Here is a 26,113-nt window from a genome sequence, read left to right as displayed (position 1 = left end):
TTGTTTAAATATTCTTATGACATCAGTGTGGTTTTGAAAGTTTGAGGTTCCTTTAACTTTATCATACTTGCTTTCCAGAGCAAGTTTAAACATTTTAGAAGTAGAATAGTCATGAAAACAGCTGAATTTTTTATTGTGTGATGACATTTTGGGAAGTGCGGTTTTGGAAAGGAGTCTCCTAGGAGTGAAACACACTTATGCATTTCCAGTTGCGCATTAGGAATTCCGGTAACTTTGAATTGGAAAGCTGCAACAGACAAATTGACTTAGTGCTGTTATAATAGAGGGTTTGGCTTCCTCTTCCTACTGAAAACATAACCACGTCCAAGATTGCTGTTGACTGAACATTTCAGTAAGCAGAACATATGGCCTTAATGTTGACAACATTCCTTCATGTAAGTGCTGGTTATTTTTCTTCTCCTCAATCCTCCTTAAGTGGTCTGATGCACTGAAAAGCCAGCAGCTGCTGAACTAGCAAATGACGGTGCTAACTAACAGTTGGGTAGCAGAAGACGACCGTGTTTGGCTAGAATTACAGCAGATAATGAGTGAAGATTTTCATTACTGAAATGCTGAGGAGCCACTTGGGCAACTGTCCATGCTTGTAAGTGTTGTGGAGTAAACTGGCCACAAGTGATGAGGATGCATGTCTCCACTGAAAATTAGCACCTACACAGTGGCTCAGTACAGTTACAGCGGGATTTGCTGAGTAGCTACCTCAGAATTTGCTTCTACACACCCCATATACCATTGTTACTGGGTGCATACTGGTTACCTGATGGACTTCAAGGATTCCTGTCCAGATCCTGCTTGATTTATGTAATGTGATTAGGTCAAAGCTTATAATGCTTTATGCTTAGCTTCTGATCTTTTGCTGTTCAACTAAGAATGGCATGTACCTGCTGAAGGAACGAAATGGCTCTCCTGACTTCTCTAAGAGATGTCAGAAGGCTACTAATTCTTCTCCAAAAGGAGTATGCACAACAGAGGTTTGGATTAGGTTTTTTCTATAATATTGAATCATTTTGGTTTTTCTGACATGTTCAGTTGGCTGAACAATAACTGGTGCTTCACTTCATGTTTACATTATTGCATTTGACAATTTTAAAACTGTCATCCAGCTACCTAGTTCAATTTGTAAGAATTTAATTTCCTGGCACAGGAAGAAAACTGGTTTGTGATGGAGTCATACTGAACCCCTCTCGAGCGCCCTAGCCACCTGTTGGTCTGCTGCTCGTTATTCACAAATTACAGGTGGGTATTTCTTGGCAGCAGAGATATTTGGTGCTGTGTGGAGCTTAGATCAGAGGGGATGCCACAACCACGCATCCAGAGTTCATTCAAAGCAGCTTTTGCAGACCAGGTCTGTGGTCTGAGGATGCAGTTCCAACTCAGAAATCTGACTTGTAACTTCCCTGCAGCAAGAAATTCAGATGATTACTCTTTATGTTTTGAGATAGATTCTTCTCTTGATGAAAGGGTGGTGTTTGTATCAGAGATCAATTTTATTGTGAAGTTCCCAGTTTGGTAGTCGTTAAGTTCTTCTGCATGGCAAAAATGTAAGACAAACCAAGGATCGTGGTGTAAATGAAATGTTTGAGAAATTAAACTGATTGCATGACTGCATACTATTAGCGGATTTAAGTCAGATTCTTTAAACATTTTTGTGTGTTCTCCTTTCCCAAGTAAGTACTCTAATTCTTCAGAAGCAGCATGGTTTAGAAGGCTAGGAGCTACTTCTCTGAGTTAGTGTTCTGCCCTTCAGGGTATGTAAAAAGATGAAAACAAAGGTGAAAACACAGACCATATTTATCCCAAATACTCTTGGCAAAATTACTTGTGCTATCAACCAATGTTCATTTTAATTCATATGACACAGAGAGTTGATGTAAATATTTCTTTAAATGACCCTTAATTTGCAAGTTGGGGTCAGCTTGCAAACAAATCAATAGACTGATAAACTTCAAGACATTTTTTTTGCCTTACAGGTGTAGGAGAGGTTCGTGTGCTTCCTTTGATGCAACTGGCAGTTAGCATTGTTGGGCTAATGCAGTATGAGATATTTGCCATTCTTATTTTCTTTTCTTAGCAAAAAAGAATAAGATAACCTCACCAGATCTTTCTTAACTTCCCTAGTACCTACTAATGCCTAAATATAATTCACTCTACAGTTTTGCCCAAGTGATACCCAAGGCTATGGTTTCTTGCCTGCAGTTGACAGAAATCTTTACTCAAAGCCTTAACTTTCTATTTACAGGTCTTCTTTTTTCTTCATTGATTAGACTTCCGCTGTTAAAACAAATTGTGTCCCAGATGTTACAGAAAAAGTTGCACAAAGGTTTTGCAGAAGGATGATTTTGTGTTTTGCCACATATGCCTCTCTGGTGCTCACTGTTCTGAAGCAGCTTGGGGTAAAAATGATGAAAATTCTCTGGTGGGCTGATGAAAATTCTCTGGTGGGCTGCAGGCAGCAAAGACTTGGTGGGATTTAGCTGGTAAGTCTTTTTCAGCTAAAAAACCCTGTGGCTCTAGAGGCTACAGCCAGTCCAGCGGTGCAAAGATTATTATACCCTCTGCACTGTCACCTGTTAGTTGCTAGCAGGGTACTGCAAAACTGCAAACAGAGTCTCTCCTACGTTTCTAGTGCTCCTGTTATGGTCCCGCCTCTGTCCTGCAGAGAAAGTACAGAGGAAGAAAATAAGCATTGCTGAGCTTGTGGCTGAAATGAGGAAAAATAACATATGCTGCTAAATGGAGATAGTGAGAAGTGAGGCAAGGAAGCCTGCAGGTAATTTGAAGTAATTTAGAAAAGTTATTGACAGTAGCCATTCCTCCCCTTAAATGTGGCCTAAGAATTTCTGCATCAATAGAACCAAGGGCTGAAGGTGGCAGGAAACTGCAGCAAAGCAGTATAGTGTGTGCAACAAGTGCCTTACATTTCCAGTGGAAGATGGTCTAAGGGTGATAGTTACACATCCTCTGTAATCTGTATGAATTGTGGTCTAAGTAAATACAGATTTTTCTGCTATAGTCTGAATAGACTGTGGATTCTCCCTCTGTAAATGCTTCTTTCTCCCACCGTCAGCCTCTAAGCGATCATGCTTTATCCATAGACTGCTATATTGCAAGTTTTCGCTGACCTGATAGAAGGACCTGTGTGCTATTTGGAAGGACACAAAGGCCTATAGCCCTGTGCAGAGCCTGGGTCTTTCCTCATCTACAGCCTCACATCTGCGTGCGACATGATACATAGATATTACTTATTAATTTGTTGTGATGTTAAGCAAAAAGGATGAAGGATCTATTCTCCACACTCCTCTACTAGCAATGAGGCTACACCTGTTCATGCACCACGTTGCAAATTCTCTAAAATCTGCAGAAAAAACTTCCAGATCAGATATATCATGAAGTAATCAATGAAGTATTCTGTAATAATAGATGAGATATGACTTTAATGGATGTGCTGTGACGGAAATGTAGGAATTGTGTAATTTTAGGTAATTTTACAGACAAATTATGCAATAATAGAAGTTGCATAAGATTGTTTCAGTAAGTACCCACAAAGGGTCATTCCTTTTTCTTCATATTACAGAGAAAATACTATACCATAACTGTAAAGCATAAACTGTAAACTCAGCTGTCTAGAAGGGATGCTGTGTTTTATCTGGTAAAAAAGAACTGAGATGGATAAAATCATAATATAACTAATTTTTTTTTAATTAATAATTGTAGTGCCTGTCCCATAATAAAGATTAACTGATTTGGGGGAAAAAAGCACATGATGACCTTCAGGATAGCAGAATAATAAAATATATGACACCAAAAATTATGCTTGAGGGGGAAGAATTTCTCACACTTCGTAAAACTTTTCCACAGCCTTTCATGACACAGTGCATGATAGCCAGAAGATTATTACTCTTGGAGCTCTGAGATTAAATGCAGAGTGATTTACCAGGGTTATACTTGTATTAATGCAGGGAATGGGTTCCATATCTGTGGAGGCTTGTATATAAGCATTTACATTCTATGGCATGCATATGAGATGTCATTGCCTAGAACAGAGGATGTATTGCTTATTTATAATCAAGTAGTAAGCTGTAATTATTTTTTCAAGACCAGTTTGGCTCAGGATTTACTTACTGGCAAACACTGAAGACAGTCACAAAAACATGGGTTTGTTTTGCTTTGCTGGGCTAGTACTTGGAGGACATAAAGAATTGCTATTTGAGTCAGATATTAGAGGACATTCCTGGTGCATGCCTGTGGAGTGTGCTAGGCAGGGGTTTTAGTGATGAAGAATACTAGCAAAGTGTGAAGACAGGATTAGAATTGCTAGCAAGACATTTCAGACTCTTATTCTTGGTAATTCTGGTTTTTATACATTGCAAGAAATTGAAACTTACAAGATAATTCAACAACTATTCTCTTCGGGAGTTGGATACACATTGCCAAAGGTCTTGGACAACAGGTGTCTTGTCTTGTCTAAACAGTGGGTTATAAAACTGGCAGTTGGCTTGGTATCTCTCCATGGCATCTGATGAGGTCCAGAAGCTAATAATACTGATGGGTTTTGAAAGCTTTGAGCTAAGCGCATTCTAAAGATAAGTAAGTCTTTCAACAAACTTCATTTCTGTAAACGTGCATGTTTTTCTTTCAAACCCAAAATTCACTTGGTTTTGTTGTTTGGTTGGAATTTTCTTGTTGCTTGAATTAATGCCATAATTAATTAGTTTAGTATTTTTATCCTGCCAGTCCTGTGAAAGGCGTATGTAGAAATAAGGCAAGATCTGATCACAATAGGGTCACCTTGCAGGGTTAATGACTTTGATTCTGTGCAAGTCCAGATTAGGAGAAGTTTTCATAACCTGTAGGTCTGAGCCAGGGATCTTGTCTGGTGCTCACCTGAGAGATTTTGAGCACTGATTGCACAAATGTAGATGAATCTACACAGAAGAGTAATGAACAGAGGAGGTACCTCTGGAACACTGGTTCAGAACAACCCAGGCAGCAAGGACTGACAGTTGCCTGCGAAGCAGCTGTTTCAGGACTGGAGCTGAACACAGGTGGTGAGTTTCTACATGACTACTGCTAAGACGAACTTAGCCTGCAAGAAGGGAGCTAAGTAGATGTAGCATGAGATGAGACAAAGTCCTGGGTTCCCAAAAATTTTATGTTGTGTATTTGATGTGGAAGAGGGCCAAGAGGTTTCACCAAGCTGCTCTTGCACTGGTCGTTCCATGTATATGGTGTTTCCCATAGTTCTTTGTACTGTTTCCCATTTTTTCCCTCCAAAATAAAAGAAAAATGATTTTATCTCTACGGTAATGTGACTTAAAACCCAGAGCTAGCTGTCCTCTTTATCCACACTGTTATTTACTTTTTAGGAAGAGCAACTTAGATTGTATGAATCAGACAGAAAAGAGTGGTGGGTGGCATTTTTTCTTTTTAAATTACTGACCTTAAAATGCCATCATAAAGAATCCATGTAAGCAGTAGTACAAAGTCTGGCTTACTCATCACATCATGGTGAGCAAATATTGCTCTGAGTTTTGGATTGCTATAAAGCCTGATCTGCTCAGGAAAGGCCAATTCAAGGCGTGAACTCTGCTGTTGCAATCCTTTCTTCCACTGGAAGAAACTCGCATGTCAACCTGTCAAACCAGCAACCTGTTGCAAATTGGTTTTGAACAGAGTTTATGCTCAAGTAGTTCCCTCCTGGAAATTTTAACTACAGTCAGTCTGACTTTAATTTTGCAGTCTCCTAGGTTGATACAAACAAAAGATTTTATATACAGAAAGTAATTTCTTTATTTATTGTCTGTGTGAAAAATAATAACCAAGCTTTGAACATTAGTAAGGCCTGTGTTCACTCAGTAGTTCTAAAAACATGAAGTCCTTTGCATGAGCTAATTGAAGGAGCACTTTATTTTTTAGAAACGTGAATGTAGTTTGCATTCCATTTTTTCCTGTCAGCCACTTGTTCTGATAGGAGCACAGAAAAAAAATATTAAGGAAAAACACTCACCATGGTCTTACTGTGGGGCAGGAATTATGGGAGGGGAATATTTGCCAGTAGGCATTTAACGGTTGAGTGTGAAGTAAATAATGATATTCTTCATTGATATTCTCATTGCTGAGATTTTACTTTGTGTCTCAATATAATAGTTTAGTTTCTGAATACTGGGACCAAAGTAATAAAGAAATACATGAGTCTCCTCATAAAGCTACACTGATTTGTACTGTTAGGCAAGGTTTTATCTTCCATCTGATCTCCTGGTAATTACAGCCCTAAAAGTCTTCAGACGTCATCTATCTTGCATGCATTGACTGAGTCTGAGCATATAAAGATAAGGGTGTAATTAATTACAATCAGGTTTTGAACCTTACTTAGTCAAAACCCATCAATAGCAGCAGCAGCTTTATTTGCTAAAAGGCTGAAGACTAAGGCCCAGAAACTGAGAATTAATGCAATGTCAAACCATTCCAAATTTTTATTTTTCTCACTGATTTATAAAGCATTGTTTTTTCAAGGCAGTCAGTACAGAAAGGGTTACGTTCACATCTGCACACTGCAATAATGCTTTCCTTTACAAACCCACCAGAGCGTTTGCAACTGAGGCATTGCTAAATACACAGAACTTGTTTACTGATGTGCAGACCCAGTGCTTGTGTCATTTCATGTAAACTACTACTCTCTCCCTTGCAACCTGTAGGTGCTAGCAACTGGGGACATTACACTTACAGGGGAAGCTGATGGTTCACATAGTCACCTCTGCTTTGAGTAATTTGGTTTTCAGTATTTCCACCTACTCTGAACAGACCATGGACTTCATACAGCTGATCACACCTCCTGCACCAGTGGTTGTCTTTGGAGCCAGCCTTCAGGAGGACAGTTGTTTTTCTACTCTGAAAAACTAAATTTTGTGCAGAAATCTCCACTTTGAACATGAGTTTAAGGAAAAGGCTTTTATTTGTGACTTAAAGACAAAAATAATATACAGTTTGCAATTATAGAATGTAGAAGTAAATGTTACAGTACCCAAGATAAAAACGATAAAAAAAAATAACCTCCAGAAATAAACACAGAACACCAACAGTGTGTGGTTACAGTGGCTCCCAGGCATAAGACTGTGTACAGTACAAAAGGTTTGTGTCTGAAGAGATAGTGGAAGTCAGCTGAGTAAATACTGAATCCTTGTACGTAAAGAGACACATCAGAAATTTGTTGCAGATTATACACAGTCATTCTCTGGTAATCTGAAGTTTGGTTTTTTTTGAGGATCGCATAGGTTCTGACCAGAATCTATTGTCATAATGCTACTTCGGAACTTGCAGAAAGGCATTCATTGGCTTCAAGCACCTATAAACTTCTAAGCCTTGACACATTTTCAATAATAAAATAGCACCAGTCTATAAATTTTAAAAATCCTCTTTAAGCATGCCACACAAAGTTACTACTCAGTACTTTTCCTTCTCATTTAAAAGTTGTAATGCAAATTTTCTGACTAATGACTGGAAGGGGTTACTTTTGTTTAAATAGCTTAATCCTTTCTCTATTAATAGATGTCTCTAAACAAATGTTATCTGACCTTCTATTTCGTGACAGAACTGGGTATACTCAGCTGTTCAGGAACATACTTTTTTGGCGCCTAGAAGTATCTTTGAAAAGCAAGACTTCGGGGGAAGAACAGCTTTGCAAGAACATCCTAGTACACATGCTTAAGGAATTACAGGATTATTATAAACCATTACAACAAGAGGCTGTCAACAGAGAAACCCATGCAAAGAAGGGTGAACTAATGCTTAAAAAGATGCAAGTTTCTTCCAAGAGTATTTATAGACCAATTTCAAAAGATTTCTTCTGCCTACAATTAAGATTTCCTTATCAAAGATGATGTTGATCTTAAGAAAGAAAAAGAAATTACTCCTCCCTTTCTCTGGAATTGTTTTAAAGGGAATGGGAGAATCTCAGTCAAAGTTACTAGAAACTCAAGACAGGAGCATTAACTTCCTACATCAAAATCCAACTCATTCAGGAGCAAAGCTTTAAGTGACTACAGCAGGAACTGGTCTGCAAATGCTATGTACTCTTCTATGGAGAAGCATACCTGCCGAAGAAAAGTATGCTTTGTGTCAGGTTGTGCCGAATAAAGAAAAGGAAAGGATGGTCAGCAGTGAAATCCTCTTCTATAACCATGCAGAGCATAGCAATGCCAGCAGTGGCAGCTGCAGCTTCTGTGCCTTCCTCATTCACTTCTACAAAAGCCTTGTGGATGATTTTAGAGAGAAAGAGGTCACGTGCCCCTGACATTCCCGACAAGTCAGCCCTACCACTGTCAAATACATCCAACAAGCCCAAAGCAGCTAAATCTGATTTAAGGTCATAGCTTTCTTCTAGCTTAAACTTTGGCAAACGCACGTGAACATCAGTAGAATATAGATGCTCTGGACCTGTCCATTCCTGGAGCTTCTTCAAGGTAAGCTGCTTTTCCAGCTAAAAATAAAAAGACAGAGATCACTACAAATCACCAGTGTATTAGTATTTGATTTTCAGTAACATTTATGAGGCTTTACAGAACACTATACAACTATAAAGCAACTATACAAAAACTACCATAACCCGTATCTTTGACAGCTTTACATAGGTCAAACAAATGCTATTAAAATTAAGTGGAGTCAGAACATTTTTTACCTTACAAAGTAATGCAAACTCTTGCTTATTGCTGAAATGTACAGAAGGGAAAAACATGCTCTGATAGTAACTAAATCCAGTCATTCTTACTGTTTAACTCAATGGAATTATGTAATTAAAAACAACAAACAAAAATAATCATCAGAAAGCTTGAAGAAGCTGATGTGTCCATGGTCATTTAATGAAAAACAGTTGTCACTAAGGCTAAGAAAATAAAAGACTTTCAAAGGTAGCGAAAGAAAAGTTCTGTCATTAAAAAAAAAAAAGCAAGGCAAGTTAATTCTCATAGTTAATACTGTTTTCACAGTGGCCCTCATGGTTCAGTTCAGCAAGCCAAAGGACACGTGAACACAAGCTACAAAACCAGAAGACAACTTATCTTCCTGGTGCGGCACATGCATGTATTCTTTATGGCAGTGCTAGTACAGCATTGTCTAAAAAAGTTTGACGGATATGGGGGTTCTGAGAACATGGGTTCATAAGTGTTTTAATTCTGATTGGCTGGAATTATCCACAAAATAACTGCATTAACTTAGATAGGTCACCTTCTGCAGTCCAGTGGAATCATCTTCAATGTCATCAGGTAAAAGGATGATCATACTAAGTTCTGCTTCACCATAAGGCAGCTCTAAAACACGAATCTTCACTTCAGGGATATACCCGTAATGAAATTTGTTTTTCTGATACATCATTTTCACTGTCTTTCTTTCATTCTGGATAGGAAAAAGGTTACAAAAGTAACAGTTAGGAAAACACTAATTTAAAGGACTTACAGAAAATAAGTAAGGTAAAACTTGCTTCCTTGCAAAAAAACTCTTCCTCCATTATACCAGGTGATTATAAAACTGCTTTCATTAGAAACTGACTAAGAACAGTTTCTTCTGAAAACATAATGAGTTTGTATTATATTTGGTTCTCTTTTGGCTTCTATAGCACAGTCCTTGAAGAAACTGAAGCAATTTCTTCTAGTTCCTGTAACTTTATATTGCTCTAGCCCCAAAAATGACAATGTTAAAAGTCAACAAAGACTAACTCTTTTCAGAATAAAGCAGATGTCTGTATACAGTATCTTGTAAAGCTATTGAAATAAGCAGAATATAAAACAAGAAAATAGGACTCAACCAAAATGTGTGATCATTTTAATACTGCTTACCTAGCATCACAAGCAGGCATGGTTCATAGCAGCTGAAACTGCTAGCAGACAAACTCTGCCAGGCACAGGCAGGGTCCTGATCTATACGTGAGAATTGCCTCTGATAATATTCCAGTAAGTGAGAGAACAAATAGCTTGCTGAATATAGAAAAATACTAAAATCTCTAAAAAACTCTTTCATGTGAACTGAAAACACTCATGAAAGACTTTCTATTCATATTTTTTTAATTATGTGTAAGTAAAGCTTCACTTAAGCACCAGCATTGTCTGACCTTTCTGTTAGTATATACGACCAAGGGGTATCTGCATTACCTTATTTAACCAAAAAGGCATGTCAGCAGTGTCAGCTTCTTTAAATTTCTCTGCCCAGTTCCCTTTGAAATAAATAGCATTCACCAGTACAAGCTTGGTTGTGTTATCAATTGAGCCTTCAGACAGCAGATTAGGGATTTTGCCTTCAGATAGGGTAGGAGAAAAAAAAAATCACAACAAACTCTTGTAATAAGTTGATGGCATATAAAACATACATGCAGAAACTGATGCCACAGAAATACTACAAATCAAAAACTGCAGTCCATTCCTGTAATAAATTGTGTTTCAGTATCTGTGTCCTTACTTCACCATACTTTTTAACAGTACACACTACAACAATTGTTGATATACAGTAATTTGATGAAATGCAATATTTTTAGCTTAAGCTGTCACATATCCCTCACCATACAAGAACTAGAAAACATCCACATTTAGGATCACCAGAATTAGAAATATATATATACACACACACATATACACTATATATATGCACACACTGCCCCCATGAACCAGGACTGTCTATAACAAGTTCTCCAACTCATCAGTATAAATCTATTTTTAGGCATCCTGCTCTCATTGGCCTGAACACAAAAAGTGGAAATATCTCTGAAGCTACGAAAATGTGTGTGTGTCTTGCTTAGGTATTTTCTGGTTCTGTCAGTCCATCAGTTGGACATCTAGGGCAAAATCAAACTGTTCTAAAGGTGGACAAAAATAAAGCCTATTCCTGCTGCCAAAGTATGAAACAGTGTGAGTTAGTTTATTAACCCAAGTAGTTTACCTTCAGTTTTCTCCTCTACCCACTGGTTAATTTCTTTCCTGGCTTCACCGTAAGCCTGAAGAAAATCGACTGTAGCCAAATCAGCTCCATATAATTTCTGAGTATTATTCAGGAAATCCTAGATTTTGGAATGATAAGAATAGCTTTCATTGCATGTTGATAAGAAAACACCTCTTTATGATGTAGATAAGGTGCATGTCAAAAAGATTACCATCCACTCTAGGTGGGGCTCTAACAGTGCACTGCCTGGGAGGTTTCTGGGGTTGAGGTTCTTTTCCCCCTCTGTGAGTAAACCTCATAGTATACCTGCCACGTTACAACTGATAAGGTGCTTCCTGCAGGTGTTGCAATATTAACCTGTCATTCTCCTGGAACAGGCTCAAGCACAGCTAGAACAAAACTCTTTGAAAGAGCCCAAGAGGGTTAAAAATAGCAACCTAGGTACAGAGAAAGATATAATTGCCTGCTGAAGAGGCATGTTATTTAGACTTATTGGGCATCCCCTCCCAACAGACACAGTATTTTCAAAAATATTTAAGTAATGTGGTACTAGACCAATGAAAACGCTTAGAGTTGATTGCAACAGACACGGGGCTGCTTGTGTGCTAAAAAGCTGGTTGCAACAGAGTGGGATGTTATGATAGTTATTGTAAACTAAGAATCTAAACAAGTGATTTTTTTTCTTGAGCCCAAGAGCAGCAGAACCAAACAAGCAATAAGAAGGATTTGCTGTGTAACAGCCATTAGGTGAGATGCCCAGATGCCTACAGATACGGAAATGCACACGCATGTACTGACTGCCCAGAAACATTCAGAAATATACCTAGAAATATTTCTACTTCATAAATATTCAAAAAGCTACACTTTCCCACGAGGTTCCACCACACCATCACAATCTGCACCACCGTACCGGCAAAAAGCTGTAGGATTTCTCTCCAAAAAGCCGATTGGCAAGGCATAAGAGATAGGGAGCACTGCTTCTGTTCATGTCCATATTCAGAGTCTGAAACCTTGAATGAATATCTTCAACTTCGTCAAAATGAAGCGTCTGAAATAACAGAAGAGAAGTGGCTGCTTCTAACAATGTCTTAAAAGAACACAGTAAATCTATAGGGTGGGTCTGATCTGGCAGGTAGGTAGGTTGAAGAAATAGAAAAGAGGCTGGAAGCAGCTTAGAGACTTCTATAAGCCTCAAAGAATGCATGAAACTGTTTCTTGGTGCTACACTGACTGCATCAGCCACTTATATTAAGATCCTTTACACATAGTCACAACTGAAGCTGTTGATCATAACCCCAATTCCTGCTCACGTGTCCTCTGCGTGTCTCCCCTCTGCAGGCCACTGGGCACAAGGACTCATTCCCAGATGGAGAACTAAAAAGGGAGACAATGCCATAGAGACATTTTAGCTTTCTTGCTTCCCTGTTTGGGCCAAGGGAACTTTTCTTTTTTGCTTTTCAGAACACACAACTGAAAGTAGCACAGGTGAGATCTTAAGAAAATTTACAACAATAGTCTATTGTTGTTTTATGAAAATATAACTGCTTATATATATATATACACACACACACACACACATTAAAAGCCCCAACTGCCCCAACTGTATCATCTTAAAAATCACTGCACTTTGTCTTTACCAGAAGCAAGCTGGCTAGCCAAGGCTTAAAGATAAGGACAGCAGAAGTTGCCAGACCTCATTGACAGGGAAGACTAGACCAAAGCAGAGATGTTTGCATTAAAACTTAAATCAGGTATTTCTCATTAGGAAAGACCACTGCCAAACAACCACTGGGTTCAAAGGAAAGCCCTCAGTTTATCTCAATGGGTTTTTGGTCAGGCCTTGCTCCCCACATTAACACAAGCTGTGTTGTACGCATGAATAGCTGAGCAAAAACATCATGGAGGCAACTCACAACAGGATTATCATCGCAGAAACAAATTTCTATACACTTGCAAACAGTCCTTGACATTTATCGATCACTGCCTCCCTAATTAACTGTGTCCATAAGTAAGGCTCTATGGTATGGGAACATGAATTATCAAATGTGACTGTGCTGAAACATGTTCTTTTTCCCCAGGTTACTTTTGCATTATTTCTCCAGTCAGTAGTTTATCCTAGGTGGGGCTGTCAGTTTGATTACATGGCATGCGCGTTCAAAGTCTGTTTGAGCAAGTAGTGAGAAAAGAATTTTATTGTCTTATTCAGTAAGCACAGCACCATTCATAGTATAAAACCGTTCCTCCTGAAGTCCAGAATACAAAGGTGAAATTATTCATAGGCAAATACATGATGATGACTAGACTGAGAAGTCTCATACACCCTTTTGCTCTACTGGGCGTTAGTCTAACAAAGGCAATCAATACCAGTGAACCTCACACAGAGGAACGGAGTGAATTAAATCTGGAATTTCAGGCAAAAGGAAATGTACAAAACCTTTCATGCTGGTATTGACTGTCTGAATATTACATTCTCCTCAGAAAGTATGACTCTCCCTACCGCCGTTTACCAATATTTTTTTTCCCCTTTTTTTAAGGAAATGATCAAACAGAAAAATCAGTATCAGCATGGGAAAATCCTGGTCATTACTTGTGTGGTTTGATGACTACTGCACAGACACTGCCCAACTCTACCTTTGTAGAAGGTGTTACTGTAGAGATGTGATTTTGGTCAAATGAGAATAGTGAAAAAGTGAGATTGGCATTTCTAATTCCCAAACAGACGCAGATTTACCTCAGGGTCCTTAGATAAGGTATTTCAACTCTCTACCTCAATTTCCCTGTCTTCAGAAATTCGGTAATGCCACCACCTCCTCCTGCTCACAGGGGAAAGTGGTTAGCAATGACTGCTATCCAAGCAATGCTCCCACTGCACTTAAAAAAGTATTGGTAGGACTCTACAGGGAGCTGGACGTTGGAAAGCAAATAGCAAGTGACATGCCTGGGTAAGATGTAGAAAGCATCAGAACAAAATGAACCCTTCTACGACTTTAATTCAAACGGGGTGAAGGCCTCATTGTTTTTATTTGGTAATAGGATGAACATACATGAACTCACTTACAGAAAAACCAAAATGTTGAAAAATATTTTATACATCTGGAGACCAAAGCCTCTTCTTTCAAATAAAGTATGTATATGTATTCTTTTAAACAAAAAATACATATAGTTGAAAATTATTCTCAGAATGGTTGAGAATAGTTGGCATTACATATCATCATTCATTTGGGTTTTGTATTTTCTTTTCCCTACTGAGTCTTAACAAACCAAATAGTTTGGGTTTTTTTTCATTACCATAGCCACCCAGTCCCAGGAGTAAACTTGCACTGAGTTTTGCTTTCATCATGGATTTAAACTTCTTTTCTATACCCCGGTGCAAAAAAGCGTAACAACATGCCTCTTTCTTCCTTGAAGAATGTTAGAGAACAGATGTCTGTGGTTTATTTTAGTTCAGTTCAAGAAAAGACAGTTCAAAAAAGACATCTCCATTATCAGTTCTGCTAATATTCTCTAAAGTTCATGTTCAACTTCATACATAGAATTCCCTACAGAAAGCCAGCTGTGAAAATGTTACTTTATGAGACCAAGCTCCTTGAATTTGGTTAGGGTAAAAATAATAGTGACTGAGCCCCTTCTGTGCAGGAGGCCTCAAGGGAAACTGGCACACTCCTACATACTCCACTTTTGCAACTTGTAATGAGCTTTTGTTAACTATCCTATCTTACCTAAGGTTATGGTAAGAATAAGTGTGCAGGCACAGCTTCTCTGCAGCATCCAAGTGCCCAGCTGTTACTATGAGATGGATATTTAGGTAGCATCGCCATGTATTATCATACATGGTTATGCTTTAAATATAAATCTACATATTATTATTGTGTTTCTCACAAAATACACAGTATAATTAGTAATAGGCATACCATTCACAGCCTTGTATTACAAAGCAATTACTCTGTCAAATTACTCTGTCAAAATGACTTAGGAAAACTAATAATGTCTTGCTGCTGGAAACTCCAGTCAATTTAAATGAAGACAGATTAATTAATGAAATTAGTTTCCTACTTCAAGAATTAACTTATTAAATGAAATTAAGTGAGCAACAAGGGCCATAGCAAACATGCCAAGAGCACAGAGCAGGAAGAAGGTAGCTGCAGAAGGGAGCCTGAAGAAGACTCAACGAGCATGACAGAATTTTTGTCCCGAGTATATAAAAATAATACTCTGTTTTAATTTTCCCTCCTGTAAGCCACAACATTTAATGTAAAAAAAAGATAAAGTAAAAGACAGTTGGTGGGTTTTTTTCACTAACCTTCAGCATCTCAGCCTCTGTATTACCTTTGGCCCCTAAGAGGACCATGGCCATGGCAGCAGAGACACTGACAGGTGAGAAAAAAACATTTCCAGTAGGGTTGGTCTCATTAAATCTTCTGAGCAGATCAAGTGCAAATCTGCTGTTGGCATTACACAAGTTCTCCATGGTTATAGCTGAAAAATAAAACAATTGGTTAGGACTCAGTGAAACAACCCTCAAAACCCTAGCCTAACCCTGTGTGACTCAGAGTAAAGACTGGATTAATCTTATTGCAGGTGGGTACAGGAACAGGAAGAATTTCATTGCCCACGCATCATCATCATCAAAAAATATCAGTCACACTTAAAAGCATATTTTTTTCCATGTGAAGTGTGTATCCCAACCTTCCCTATGACGCCAAATTGAAAGATATTATTTTTAAAAATACCTTTCCTTTTACTTTGAAGTTGGAAGTGTGTTGGCAGGGTTGCAAGTCAAACTCTTTCAGTCTCACAGACCCAGCACGCCCTAGACAGCTCACTCATCCAGCTTTTCCCTCGCTCTTCTACCCAAGCCAAAGCATTCACAGTAATGGCTCACGGAGATATAGACACCTTTCAGAAAGCTGCCCATTTTCATAGCACAAACCATGCCACAAAAAGGTATCAGAGACTGAAGCATTCACTTACCTTCAGGTGTGTAAAGCACCACTACCTTCACCAGCCTGCTCTGCCAAGGACAAGTGAGCTACCTCTGCACTGTAACCACACACAAACACATCTGATTCCTATCAGGGCTGAGTGGCCATAAATGCACAGGCAAAGAACCTGGGGCTTTTGTTAGCTGCAGATAATGTACTATCCAGCAAAAGCAGAAGTGAAGCGTAGAACAGACAAAGCTTCAGGACTGACACTACGCAGCCAGAACTGTGATTCATTTTGGTGAGATGCTGCCCAGGAAGCTGGCGGAGCAGGGTGGGGAGAAAGGTGCAAGGGCTGGGTCAGGATCAAAACCTACACAAGGGCTAGTACTCCTTAATGCTGTAAGACCTTCCTGCTCACCTAGCTCAGACTCCTACTTCTCTTTGCTTGCTTGCAGTGGGACTTTGGGATTTGGCTGTTTCTAGCTTGTTTCCCCAAGGCTTTTCATTCAGGAGGAAAGCATTTGTGCATTTCCCCCAGTAATATTGTTAGAATCACTGCCCAGACTCAACTGCATGGAGGCGTTTGCACCAGAATTTAGGTATTTACAGCACAGTCCTTTTATGGGAACTGCAAAATAACACCATCTGCTTTCATGGCGAGATGGGTAAACACCCTGTGTCTTTGCCATTTTCTTTTATTAAGCTCTATGCTAAGTTACAAAATAAACAAAACAAAAAATCCAAAAGCAAAGCAAAAAAACCCCAAACACAAACCCTTAAGCGTACTTTTACTTTCATTTCCTTACACCACCGTGCTGGGCGATCGTTCCCCCGAAACCAGCCACGGAGCAGCTCCCTCCCAATGCTGTCCAGGGAGCAGAGGAGGGAAAACGTCACTTTCCATCCCGTTATCGCCCCCATTCCTGTATAAAGCACCTGGGGTCAGGGGTCCCCTGCAGCCAAGAGCCACCTGCCTGGGCTGCCGCTGCGTGGTGCGGAGCAGCAGGAGCCACTGAGCCCTGCAGGGGATGGTTGAAAAGCAAACGTCTCCAGCATGAGCAATGCAGGATTGGGGTGGGGTTTTATTGCCCCGTGGGAAAAGCACACCTGGGGCTGCCGAGGCAAGCGTTGTTGTCTCTGTCTCCCCATTGTGCTGCTCAATTCCCCTCAACACTTAGGTCACAGTTATCTTTGCTTTTCTAATGTGATAACAAGCTCAACATGAGACAGCAATGTGCATTTACAGCCCAAAAAGCCAACCATATCCTGGGCTGCATCAAAAGAAGCACAGCTAGCAGGGCAAGGGAGGTGATTCTGCCCCTCTACTCCACTTTTGTAAGACCCTACCTGGAGTATTGTGTTCAGTTCTGGAGTCCTCAACACAGGAAGACAATGCACCCGTTCGAACAAGCCCACAGAGGGCCACAGAGACGATCTGAGAGCTGGAGCACCTCCCATCGGAGGACAGGCTGAGAGACCTGGGGTTTTTCAACCTGGAGAAGGCTCCAGGAAGACCTTATTGCAGTCTTCCAGTACTGAAGGGGCTACAGGAAAGGTGGGGAGGGACTTCTTACAAGGGCATGGAGCGATAGGACCCAGGGAAATACTTTTAAATTGGATGGGGGAAGATTTAGATCAGATGATGAGGGTGGTGAGACACTGGCAGAGGTTGCCCAGGGAAGTTGTGGATGCCCTGTCCCTGGAGGTGTTCAAAGCCAGGTTGGATGGGACCTTGAGCAGCCTGGTCTGGTGGGAGGTGTCCCTGCCCACAGCAAGGGGCTTGGAACTAGGTGGGCTTTAAGGTCCCTTCCAGCCCAAACTATTCTATGATTCCATGAATTCACAATGTGCACTTGCAGGCCAGAGAGCCAACTGTATCCTGGGCTCCATCAAAAGAAGTGTGACCAGCTGGGCAAGGGAGGCAGTTCTGCCTCTCTACTCCACTCTCATGAGACTTCACCTGGAGTACAGCACTCAGTTCCAGAGCCCTCAGTACAGGAAGGACATTGATCTGTTACAGCGAGTCCAGAGGAGGGCCAGGAAAATCATCAGAGGGCTGGAGGACTTCTGCTATAAGGAAAAGCTGAGAGAGCTGGAATTGTTCAGCCTAAATAAGAGAAGGCTCCAGGAAAGACCTTACAGCAGCCTTCCAGTACTTAAAGGGAGGCCTATGGGAAAGCTGGGGAGGGGTTCTTTATCAGGAAGTGTAATGACAAGACAAGAGGTATCGGTTTTAAGCTGAAAGATGGGAGATTAGCTATTGGAAAGAAATTTTTTACTGTGAGGGTGGTGAGGCACTGGAGCATGTTGCCCATAGAAGCTGTGGATGCCCCAGCCCTAGACATGTTCAAGGCCAGGCTGGATGAAGCCACGAGCAACCTGATGTAGCGGAAGGTGTCCTGGCCCCTGGCAGGGCGCATTTGAACTGGAAGATCTTTAAGGTCTTTTCCAACCGAAACCCTTACATGACTATGAAATTAACAGCACGGCAGCTTCTCTTTAGTTTAATGTGCTTTTTCTTTATCGGCCCTTGACCTGGCCAGCAGGAACGTGCCACCCCACCCACACCGCCCATTTGGTTTTAGGTGGGTAGCAGCCACCCTTTAACTGGAGCTGAAGGTGACTCAACTGTTGGGTGAGTTACTACTCCCTTCAAATAACGCTTTTATTTTCTTCACAAGAGACAGCTGCATTACTGTGCACTGAATTAAGTACAGGGCAATCCAGCATCATTTGTATGATGACCACTAAGCCTTAATTTGGAGCTGTGAACAAATCCAGAGGAAGCACTGGACTCTGACCCAGAAACAAAGCCTTGGCTCAGGACCCCTTCATTACAGAGGCTTCTCCCTATGCATCCTCGCAAAAAGTAACTCCAGGCTTCATGGCAACCCAAGCAAGTACCTCATGTTTGTAGTATCCAGAAAAATCCCACGTTTAATAATCAATTCCAAACAAGATACATAGAAGCTGAATGTCCACTGTCAAGAATTAATGTTTTTCTTCATACTACAGATGGAAGAAATGCATTATGTATGGTTGCAAAGTTCTACAGCACTTAGAGACATTTTATTATTTCAGGAATAGAAACAGCAAAACTACCATTGTATTAGGAAAGCTATTTCAGTTATGCCTTTGGTATTAATTCAGTTAAACTGTTTCAGAAACCACGAACAGGAAAAAATACACAACAAGAGCAAAAATTAAACCTGTGTCATTTAAACAGTGCATAGGCACCACATGCTTTTTCTTTACATTCTTCGTTAAAGGACTAAAACGGGGTGATAGGTAATAAACACAGGTGTTCTGTGGTGACAAAACAAAAATTCTCACCTCCTGAATACCCTGTAAGGACATGTGGTACAAAGGCACACTTGTATTCCCATTCTTGCCTAAGTGCTTGTCCAGTTACTATCCAAAAAAACCCCTGTCTAGTCAGGATGCTTGGCAACACTTGGAACACACTGCCAAAGACTCCTTTCATCTCTAGCGAATGTATCAAGCCATCAAATGGATGAGTCCAGAAGAAAAAAGAAATGGGGGGGATGGGAGGTAAAGTGCTTCAGGCTCACATGCAACAAAATTAACTTCTTTCCTATAAGATGCCACTGCCTGACTTGCTGCCTGGTGGCCACAAAAAAGTGAAGTGTAGTGGATAGAAGGATAGAAGCAGCGTTCATTGAGCAAGGAGTTTGGTTTTTGTGTCAGCAAGAAGCTGAGACCTCTGCACTCAGGTGCATAGTGCAAGAGGTGTTCCAAGTGGCAGCATATGTCTAAGTGTCTCTGTTAATCTATTCAAGCCTGAGCTGAAGATCACAGAAGTGGATTCAAGGCACAGTTGAGACAATTAGCGCCAAAAAAAAAGCAGCTCTATTCTAAAGAAACAAAACATTATTGTGCAATGTCAGCTCTTCTGCCAAAGCATCTCCTTTTTAGGGAGAGCAAAACCTGCCACAGAACAAAATGCTGGAAGTTTTGTTGTGCCGGATGAAGAAGAGGAAGGGATGATCTGCAGTGAATTCTGGAACGATCATCGCACAACGCAACATCATCACTCCAGCCGTGGCAGCTGCCGCTTCAGTGCCCTCTTCGTTGACTTCCACAAAGGACTTGTGAACCACTTCAGAGAGCACCAGCTCGTTGTCAGCTGAAATTCCTGAGAAGTCTGACTTCAACATGTCAAATGCATCAGGCATTCCCATGCTACTAAGAAGGGGTTTCAGATCATAATTTTCTTCCAGTTTAAATTTGGGTAAAGACACCCTCACCTGTGTACAGTCCATCATTTCAGGATTGATCCAGTCTATCAGCTTCTCATACGTAAGTTCTCTTTCCAGCTAAAGAAAAACCCAGAAGTTAGAAAACTAAAATGAGAAAAGAATCAGTTTCATACAGGCAAAAGTGGCAATTACTGTGTGTTTACCTAGCACATAACATGGATCTTTTTTCCAGGACTTAGAGGCTCTCAAGCCAAAAATTCAAGTTACACTTCTCACTAGAGACCACAGTCCCTCCTTCAGGCTAATGAAAATCTGCTCACAATGCCCTCTGCAGTCTGTGTTAGCAAACCTTATTAATAAATTCCTTGTCCTGAGCATGAACGAACCAAAACTTGTATGACATCTCCACAGCAGAAGAGATCCTACACCCCTCTGTGGTCCTATACTTTTCTAAGTGGTGGACCAGAGACAATCTGCCAGTTGTTCAGAACCAGCGATCTATGGGACAAGCTATAGGACTTCCCAAGAGCTCCCCCAAATTCCCTCTCACTACGCATGACGCTCATCATACTATGTCTTCACCATAACAACAGCTAACTTCTGCCCCTTACTTGTGTGAGGTCTCCGCCCGAGAAGGCCGGCTGGCTAACAGGGCAGCACACAGCTTAACCATTAGTGACACAAGCCATGCCAATCACTTTGATGGCAGCGAGGTGTGGGACATTTCAGCTGGTGTTAAGCATTAATGACTTACTAGCTTTGGAACTGAACTGCAGGTCTATATGCAATATCAAACTCAGGATTCCCTGGAAGGATACGGACTGTCTTGCATTTAGCTCAACAACTTACACTTTCCAAGCCAGTGGATTCATCCTGGATTGCATCAGGGAGCAGGATGATCATGCTGAGTTCATTACCAACATAAGAAAGCTCGAGGATTTTGGTCTGGAAGTCCCCAATATAGGTCATGTTAAAACTATCCTTCTTGAACATCATCTGAACAGGTTTGGTCTCTTTCTAAAAATAGAGAGCAACAGCGAGTACTGAGCTAGTATTGCTGGTCTCAAATACAAAACAGACATCCAGTTACTCAGGGCTTTTCGAAATTTGACTGAAGAGAACTAAACACGCCACAGTACAGCCCCATCACTGTCTTTTGTAAAGCAGGAGATAAGGAGTAAGGATCCCTGAGATTTAATTCTTAATGTGGAAACAGTTGTGAAGTTTCTTTTAAGACAAAGATGCAAGGACATATAGCTGCTCACTTATGAACTAGAGATAAGGACTAAACAGAGCTGGTAAGAAGCAGTGGCTGTGTTCCTTGTTTTAAATGAATGCAAAGTAATTCCAATGTAGTTATTGTAAGTTTTAGTCCATATGGCTCAAAGTGCTATAACAAAGGGGAATTAAAATATTTTAGAGATATACTAAAAATGCCAGGAAAGTGAGAGCATTATTTTGAATTCTTAAAAGTCAGTTTCACATGGGGCATCACATAATATTGTTTACATCGCTATTTCCTCCTTTTCAGTTAAAAGAGTTTCGTTGCTTTCTTTCACAAGACAACCATGCAAGTAGTTTTTTGTCTTTAAAACTAAGCCCACTGAAACAATACCTACAGGGAATATGGCAGAAATTATTTTGCAGCAACAATGACACATGAAAAGGATGGATAAGCAAAGGCCACAGTTTGTGAAAACCATCCAGTGAGTTGTAAAAAGTGCAGGAGTCGCAGAAATAATGTTTCAAGATTCTGGAAAGGCTCCTAGCATGTTAAAATAAACTCTGCCACTGGACAGACTGTCAAATAACTAGCTTAAAACTTCACATTACACCTGGGATTTCCAATCGCTCCTTTGAGCCCGCTCAGACTTCTGCAGCTCATCAGTGGCTAGTCATTAGCAGGATGAAAATACAGACTTAAATCATTTAGTTTTACAAGAAAAGAGATTTGCAGCTGTTTGCATAACCAAAAGGGAGTTGCCTGGGTGAGCCAAGACAGCATTCTGCAACCTTATGTCTTACAACTTTGTCCAATAGCTACCTGGATCCCAAAGACTCCAATCTTAAAATATTGTCTGAAAATTTGCATTCAGAAGTTTCTGTACATGCAGAAGTACTTTTTTTTTTTTTTGCCTACAACCTAACAGAACATCTCTTCTCTTATCCACAGCAGTTTTATGCTGAAAGAATAAAGCTGATTGACTTTTTTTGTAACGGTTCACAACTCAAATAGCCTGACAGCTTCACTAACTGTTTTCTTCTCTTCAGTTCTATAAGTACGTAGGAGACCTACCTCTCTTACACAAACAAGAAAAGGTAAAAGGAAAAAAGAAGAGACAGAATGAAAGAAATACTTATTTTTTTATATTGAAAAGTTTCCAGTAATTATGTGAAACTTAACACAAACTAAACAGAGAGAGTGTTCATGTTAAAGGGAAAGGGGGATATAAGGAATTTCACACAGCTTACTCAAGGAAACTCTGCTTGAATGATATGCCATTCACAGTAAATGTATTCATTTCAGAGTACTTCATATTAACACTGTATTGTCAGCATTTTAGTGCACCATACCTTGTTAATCTGAAATGGCATTTCTGTTGTATTTTTGCTGAACTGCTTTTCCCAGTTGCCTTTGAAATAGATGGCATTCACCAATACAAGTCTGGTCATTGAATTGACAATCCCCTGAGCCAACAGGTTCTGAATTTTACCTTTATGATACATAGAAAAAAATTCAACAGTTTGACACATACCTAATATAATATCTACTCTGTAATTAATACACGATAGATAAGAGAATTATGTACCAAACAGAGTAACAGCTCAGAGTCTGGGGTTTTTTAAATTACAATATTGTATCTTGAAATAGCTGCTTACCAAAGTCTTGGCTACCATTAAATACAAGAGGGCATTCTGCAGAACACTCACCTTCAGTCTTTTCTTCTACCCAGGCATTTATTTGTTTTCTGGAATCCTCCGAGGCATTCTTGAAGTCAGTCTGTTCTAGTCCAGCATGGTAGAATTTCTGACTCAACTCTATAAATGACTAACATCAACATCCAGAACAGCTTTTCAGCAAAATATTTTACTCTCATTCAGCCACAGATGATTCTTAAATACATCAAGAAAATCTACCTCCTTTCCTCCCCTCGCTTCATATGGAGCCATTAAAGGTTGGTCTGACACTGCTATTAAGTTTCATATCACTTATTTGAACTATAAATTGTTCTCCAGTATATGTTAAGTCAAATGGCTTGTTTAGCATGCTCAAGTTCTACAGAACTCAATCAAAAAGCAGTGTGGCTAGTTTGGGGTTTGCGTTTTGGTTTTGGAGTGGTTTTTGGTTGCTTCAATGAGAGAACGTATGACTTTGTAAGCTTCTCTCTACATAATTTTCATTGTTAAACCCACCAGACTGATAGAAAACCTTTAGTTCAGAGGGGACACCAATTTTTTGCATAGACAGGAAAAAACCCTTATCTTCTCTCTGATTTATTATAGCTGGATTTTTATTACACAGATGCTTTAAAGATTACATGGACAACACTCTATCTACTAGAAGAACGAAACACTAACATTCTTCATAGAAAAAAAAAATACTGTAAATCACTTCCAGGGGAAAAAAAAAAAAGTCCCTTACATAATCTTGTTTCTAGGGAAGCATCAAAGGGAACTTACAAACCAGTATCCATTATCCTTCTTAATATCTTCCTTATTAGATCTAATGTCATGTACTCCTCTCAGTATGTTCTCTGGATGACTTACATAAAGGAGAAAACCTGTAAAATACTACCCATGCTGGAGAGCAGTAGCAATTATTTATCAGATTTACAAACAATCAAGGGAAAATAAATATGTCAACCATTTGTCCCACAGCCAAAAACACGAATGGATCGTGGAACCCTAGAGATTTAGGGCCCATATGTATTTTATAGTGCTTTGCATTAGTTGCTCATTCAGATCCCAGTCTACCTAAAAGGAGTCTCTCCAAGTTTAGATATTAGACTCCTGCATAATCCATTGCACTGGTAGGTCTCAGCCCAGAAAACCTGGGAAGAAAAACCAAAAGCCTTTGTACAACTTCCAAAGGAAACAGGTAGCAAGGACATTATACCAAAAACCAGCACAAATTTAATGGTCACTTACTGAGAGAAACTCAAATGTCTTCTCTCCATAAAGTCGATTAGCAGTTTTCAGTACATATTTGTTGCTTGGATCATTAATTTCAGACAGAAGTGATTGATACCTATTGTGAGCATCCTCAGCTTTCTCCAGAGAAAGGACCTGTGGAAAGACAAACATCCCAGTGGAGTCCATGCCTTATCTAAACACACTTGCTTCAGCACAATTTATTATTTTTATTTTAAATAACGTTTGGGTTTAAAAACTGTGCCTTGAAGCCAGAAGTTTTTTCATCACACTCCCTTCTGGAGCTTATCATGCAAGAAATATATGATGCACCCAGCCAGATTTTGTACAAGTACTAAATTAATGTGCACAAGAGTCATCAGGATTTAGTTTCCTTCACTCAAGCCAAGCATTAGAGGATCACAGAATGGTTGACGTCAGAAGGGGCTTCTGAGGGTCATCTGGTACAACTCCCCTGCTCAAGGATTTCCAGGCAGCTTTTGAATATCTCCAAGGATGGCGATAATGTAATACAATATAATTTTTGAGAATTTTCTATAATTTAAATGAAAACAAGATATATGCTTATACTATTATTCCACTTTGCAGAAGAGACAAGCATAATAAAAAAGTAACGGATTATACATTTAATACTGTCAAATGCAAGTGTAAAAAATATGTCAAGCAGTATTTGCCATCTGAAAAAAATCAGCAAAGGTGCAGCTACCCTTTTGAAACACATACAGGGTGGATTTCAGTTTGTTTGTTTTTTTCAAATATGCCTACATTTTCAAAACACGTATTGTCTGGTATTAAGCCCAAAGAAGACAGTAGAAGAAAATATTTATATAAGTAGATTCATCAAACCTGCCTACAAAAAAGAATCCTAACTACCCCATAAATATATACTGACGGAAGATCTCTCTGTTTCAAAAATAAAAACCCCTAGAACACAGGAATAACCACAGAGGAAGACCAAGCAGACTCTTAATTCTATACTGAAGGCAGCTCCTCCTTTAAAAACAATGAAGTCAGGTAAAGCTTACATACATACCAAAGGATGATCTCTGCTCTCCGAGACCAGAGTGACAGTAATAGTTCAGCATAAGTGCAGGTCACAGACTATAATACAGATCTATTGTTCATACGATCCCATCAAATTCCATACACTAAGTCATTTACACATACCTTTGCTATTTGGGCTTCGGTGTCACCTTTTGAACCCAGCAAAATCATTGACAAAGCAGAAGAAATACTAAAGGGAGAAAAGAATATATTCTGCGTGCGTTTGTTCTCACACAACTTCTTTAAGAGGTCAAGTGCGAAAGTGGTATTAGCTGCACAAAGTGTATCCATGGTTCAGACCCTGGGAAAAAACACAAACAGCTCAGATTTATTTGAATATAAACTGATAAGTTATTTTTGTCTTCTACATTTCCTTGTATGAACTATTCAGTAAATGTCAGAATTGGGCTGGAAAATTATCCACCCACTGAAAAAACAACGTAGTGGAACAAGCACCTTAAATCCCCTAATACTAGGCACTTCAGTTATTTCAGGGATTTGTTTTCTTTTCTATTTCAAACCCCTACCTTTAACAGAGACAGTAATTCAGACTGGTGTCGTTAGACTCTTCACTGGGTAAATAATATTACATCTTTTGAGATTATCATATCCAACAATATTTTGTTTAGAATTTAATAAAACATATCTCCCTTGACTTCACAAAGACAATTATTTGCCTTTATAGGAAAATCAGTGCAAAGAGTTAGGCATCAGAATGGCAGAATTATAAACTCTTAACTTCTCTAAGTCTATATATCTTCAGTATTGCCTTTGGCTTACTTGTACGTGTGCACGCTGGGTTTTAAACCTAACAGCCAGACTGGTAGAAAACAG

At 39.6% G+C, this 26,113-nt stretch overlaps 2 protein-coding genes across 4 annotated transcripts; both read right to left on the bottom strand.

The window, feature by feature from the left end:
* Window positions 1–6,826: 6,826 nt before the first annotated feature.
* LOC138718879 (leukocyte elastase inhibitor-like) lies at window positions 6,827–17,266 on the bottom strand. Of its 3 annotated transcripts, none has more exons than XM_069853564.1 (7): window positions 17,211–17,266; window positions 15,239–15,414; window positions 11,849–11,986; window positions 10,939–11,056; window positions 10,158–10,300; window positions 9,238–9,405; window positions 6,827–8,494 (listed from the first exon to the last, which is right to left on the bottom strand). In XM_069853564.1, exons 2-7 carry the CDS (start codon window positions 15,404–15,406, stop codon window positions 8,093–8,095), a joined length of 1,137 nt encoding a protein of 378 aa, XP_069709665.1. In that variant the 5' UTR covers window positions 15,407–15,414; window positions 17,211–17,266; the 3' UTR covers window positions 6,827–8,092. The 3 variants fall into 3 exon arrangements, with proteins under 3 accessions (XP_069709665.1, XP_069709666.1, XP_069709664.1); XM_069853565.1 differs by lacking the exon at window positions 17,211–17,266 and adding an exon at window positions 16,834–16,945; XM_069853563.1 differs by lacking the exon at window positions 17,211–17,266 and adding an exon at window positions 15,910–16,049.
* Window positions 17,267–18,773: 1,507 nt separating this feature from the next.
* On the bottom strand, window positions 18,774–26,108 carry LOC138718878 (serpin B6-like). Its single transcript, XM_069853562.1, has 7 exons — window positions 26,060–26,108; window positions 25,403–25,580; window positions 24,233–24,370; window positions 23,015–23,132; window positions 22,658–22,797; window positions 20,933–21,100; window positions 18,774–20,200 (listed from the first exon to the last, which is right to left on the bottom strand). Exons 2-7 carry the CDS (start codon window positions 25,568–25,570, stop codon window positions 19,796–19,798), a joined length of 1,137 nt encoding a protein of 378 aa, XP_069709663.1. The 5' UTR covers window positions 25,571–25,580; window positions 26,060–26,108; the 3' UTR covers window positions 18,774–19,795.
* Window positions 26,109–26,113: the final 5 nt, after the last annotated feature.

This window comes from Phaenicophaeus curvirostris, chromosome 3 (genome assembly GCF_032191515.1).
Source record: "Phaenicophaeus curvirostris isolate KB17595 chromosome 3, BPBGC_Pcur_1.0, whole genome shotgun sequence".
Lineage (NCBI taxonomy): Eukaryota > Metazoa > Chordata > Aves > Cuculiformes > Cuculidae > Phaenicophaeus > Phaenicophaeus curvirostris.
This window is presented reverse-complemented; position numbering and strand designations above follow the sequence as displayed.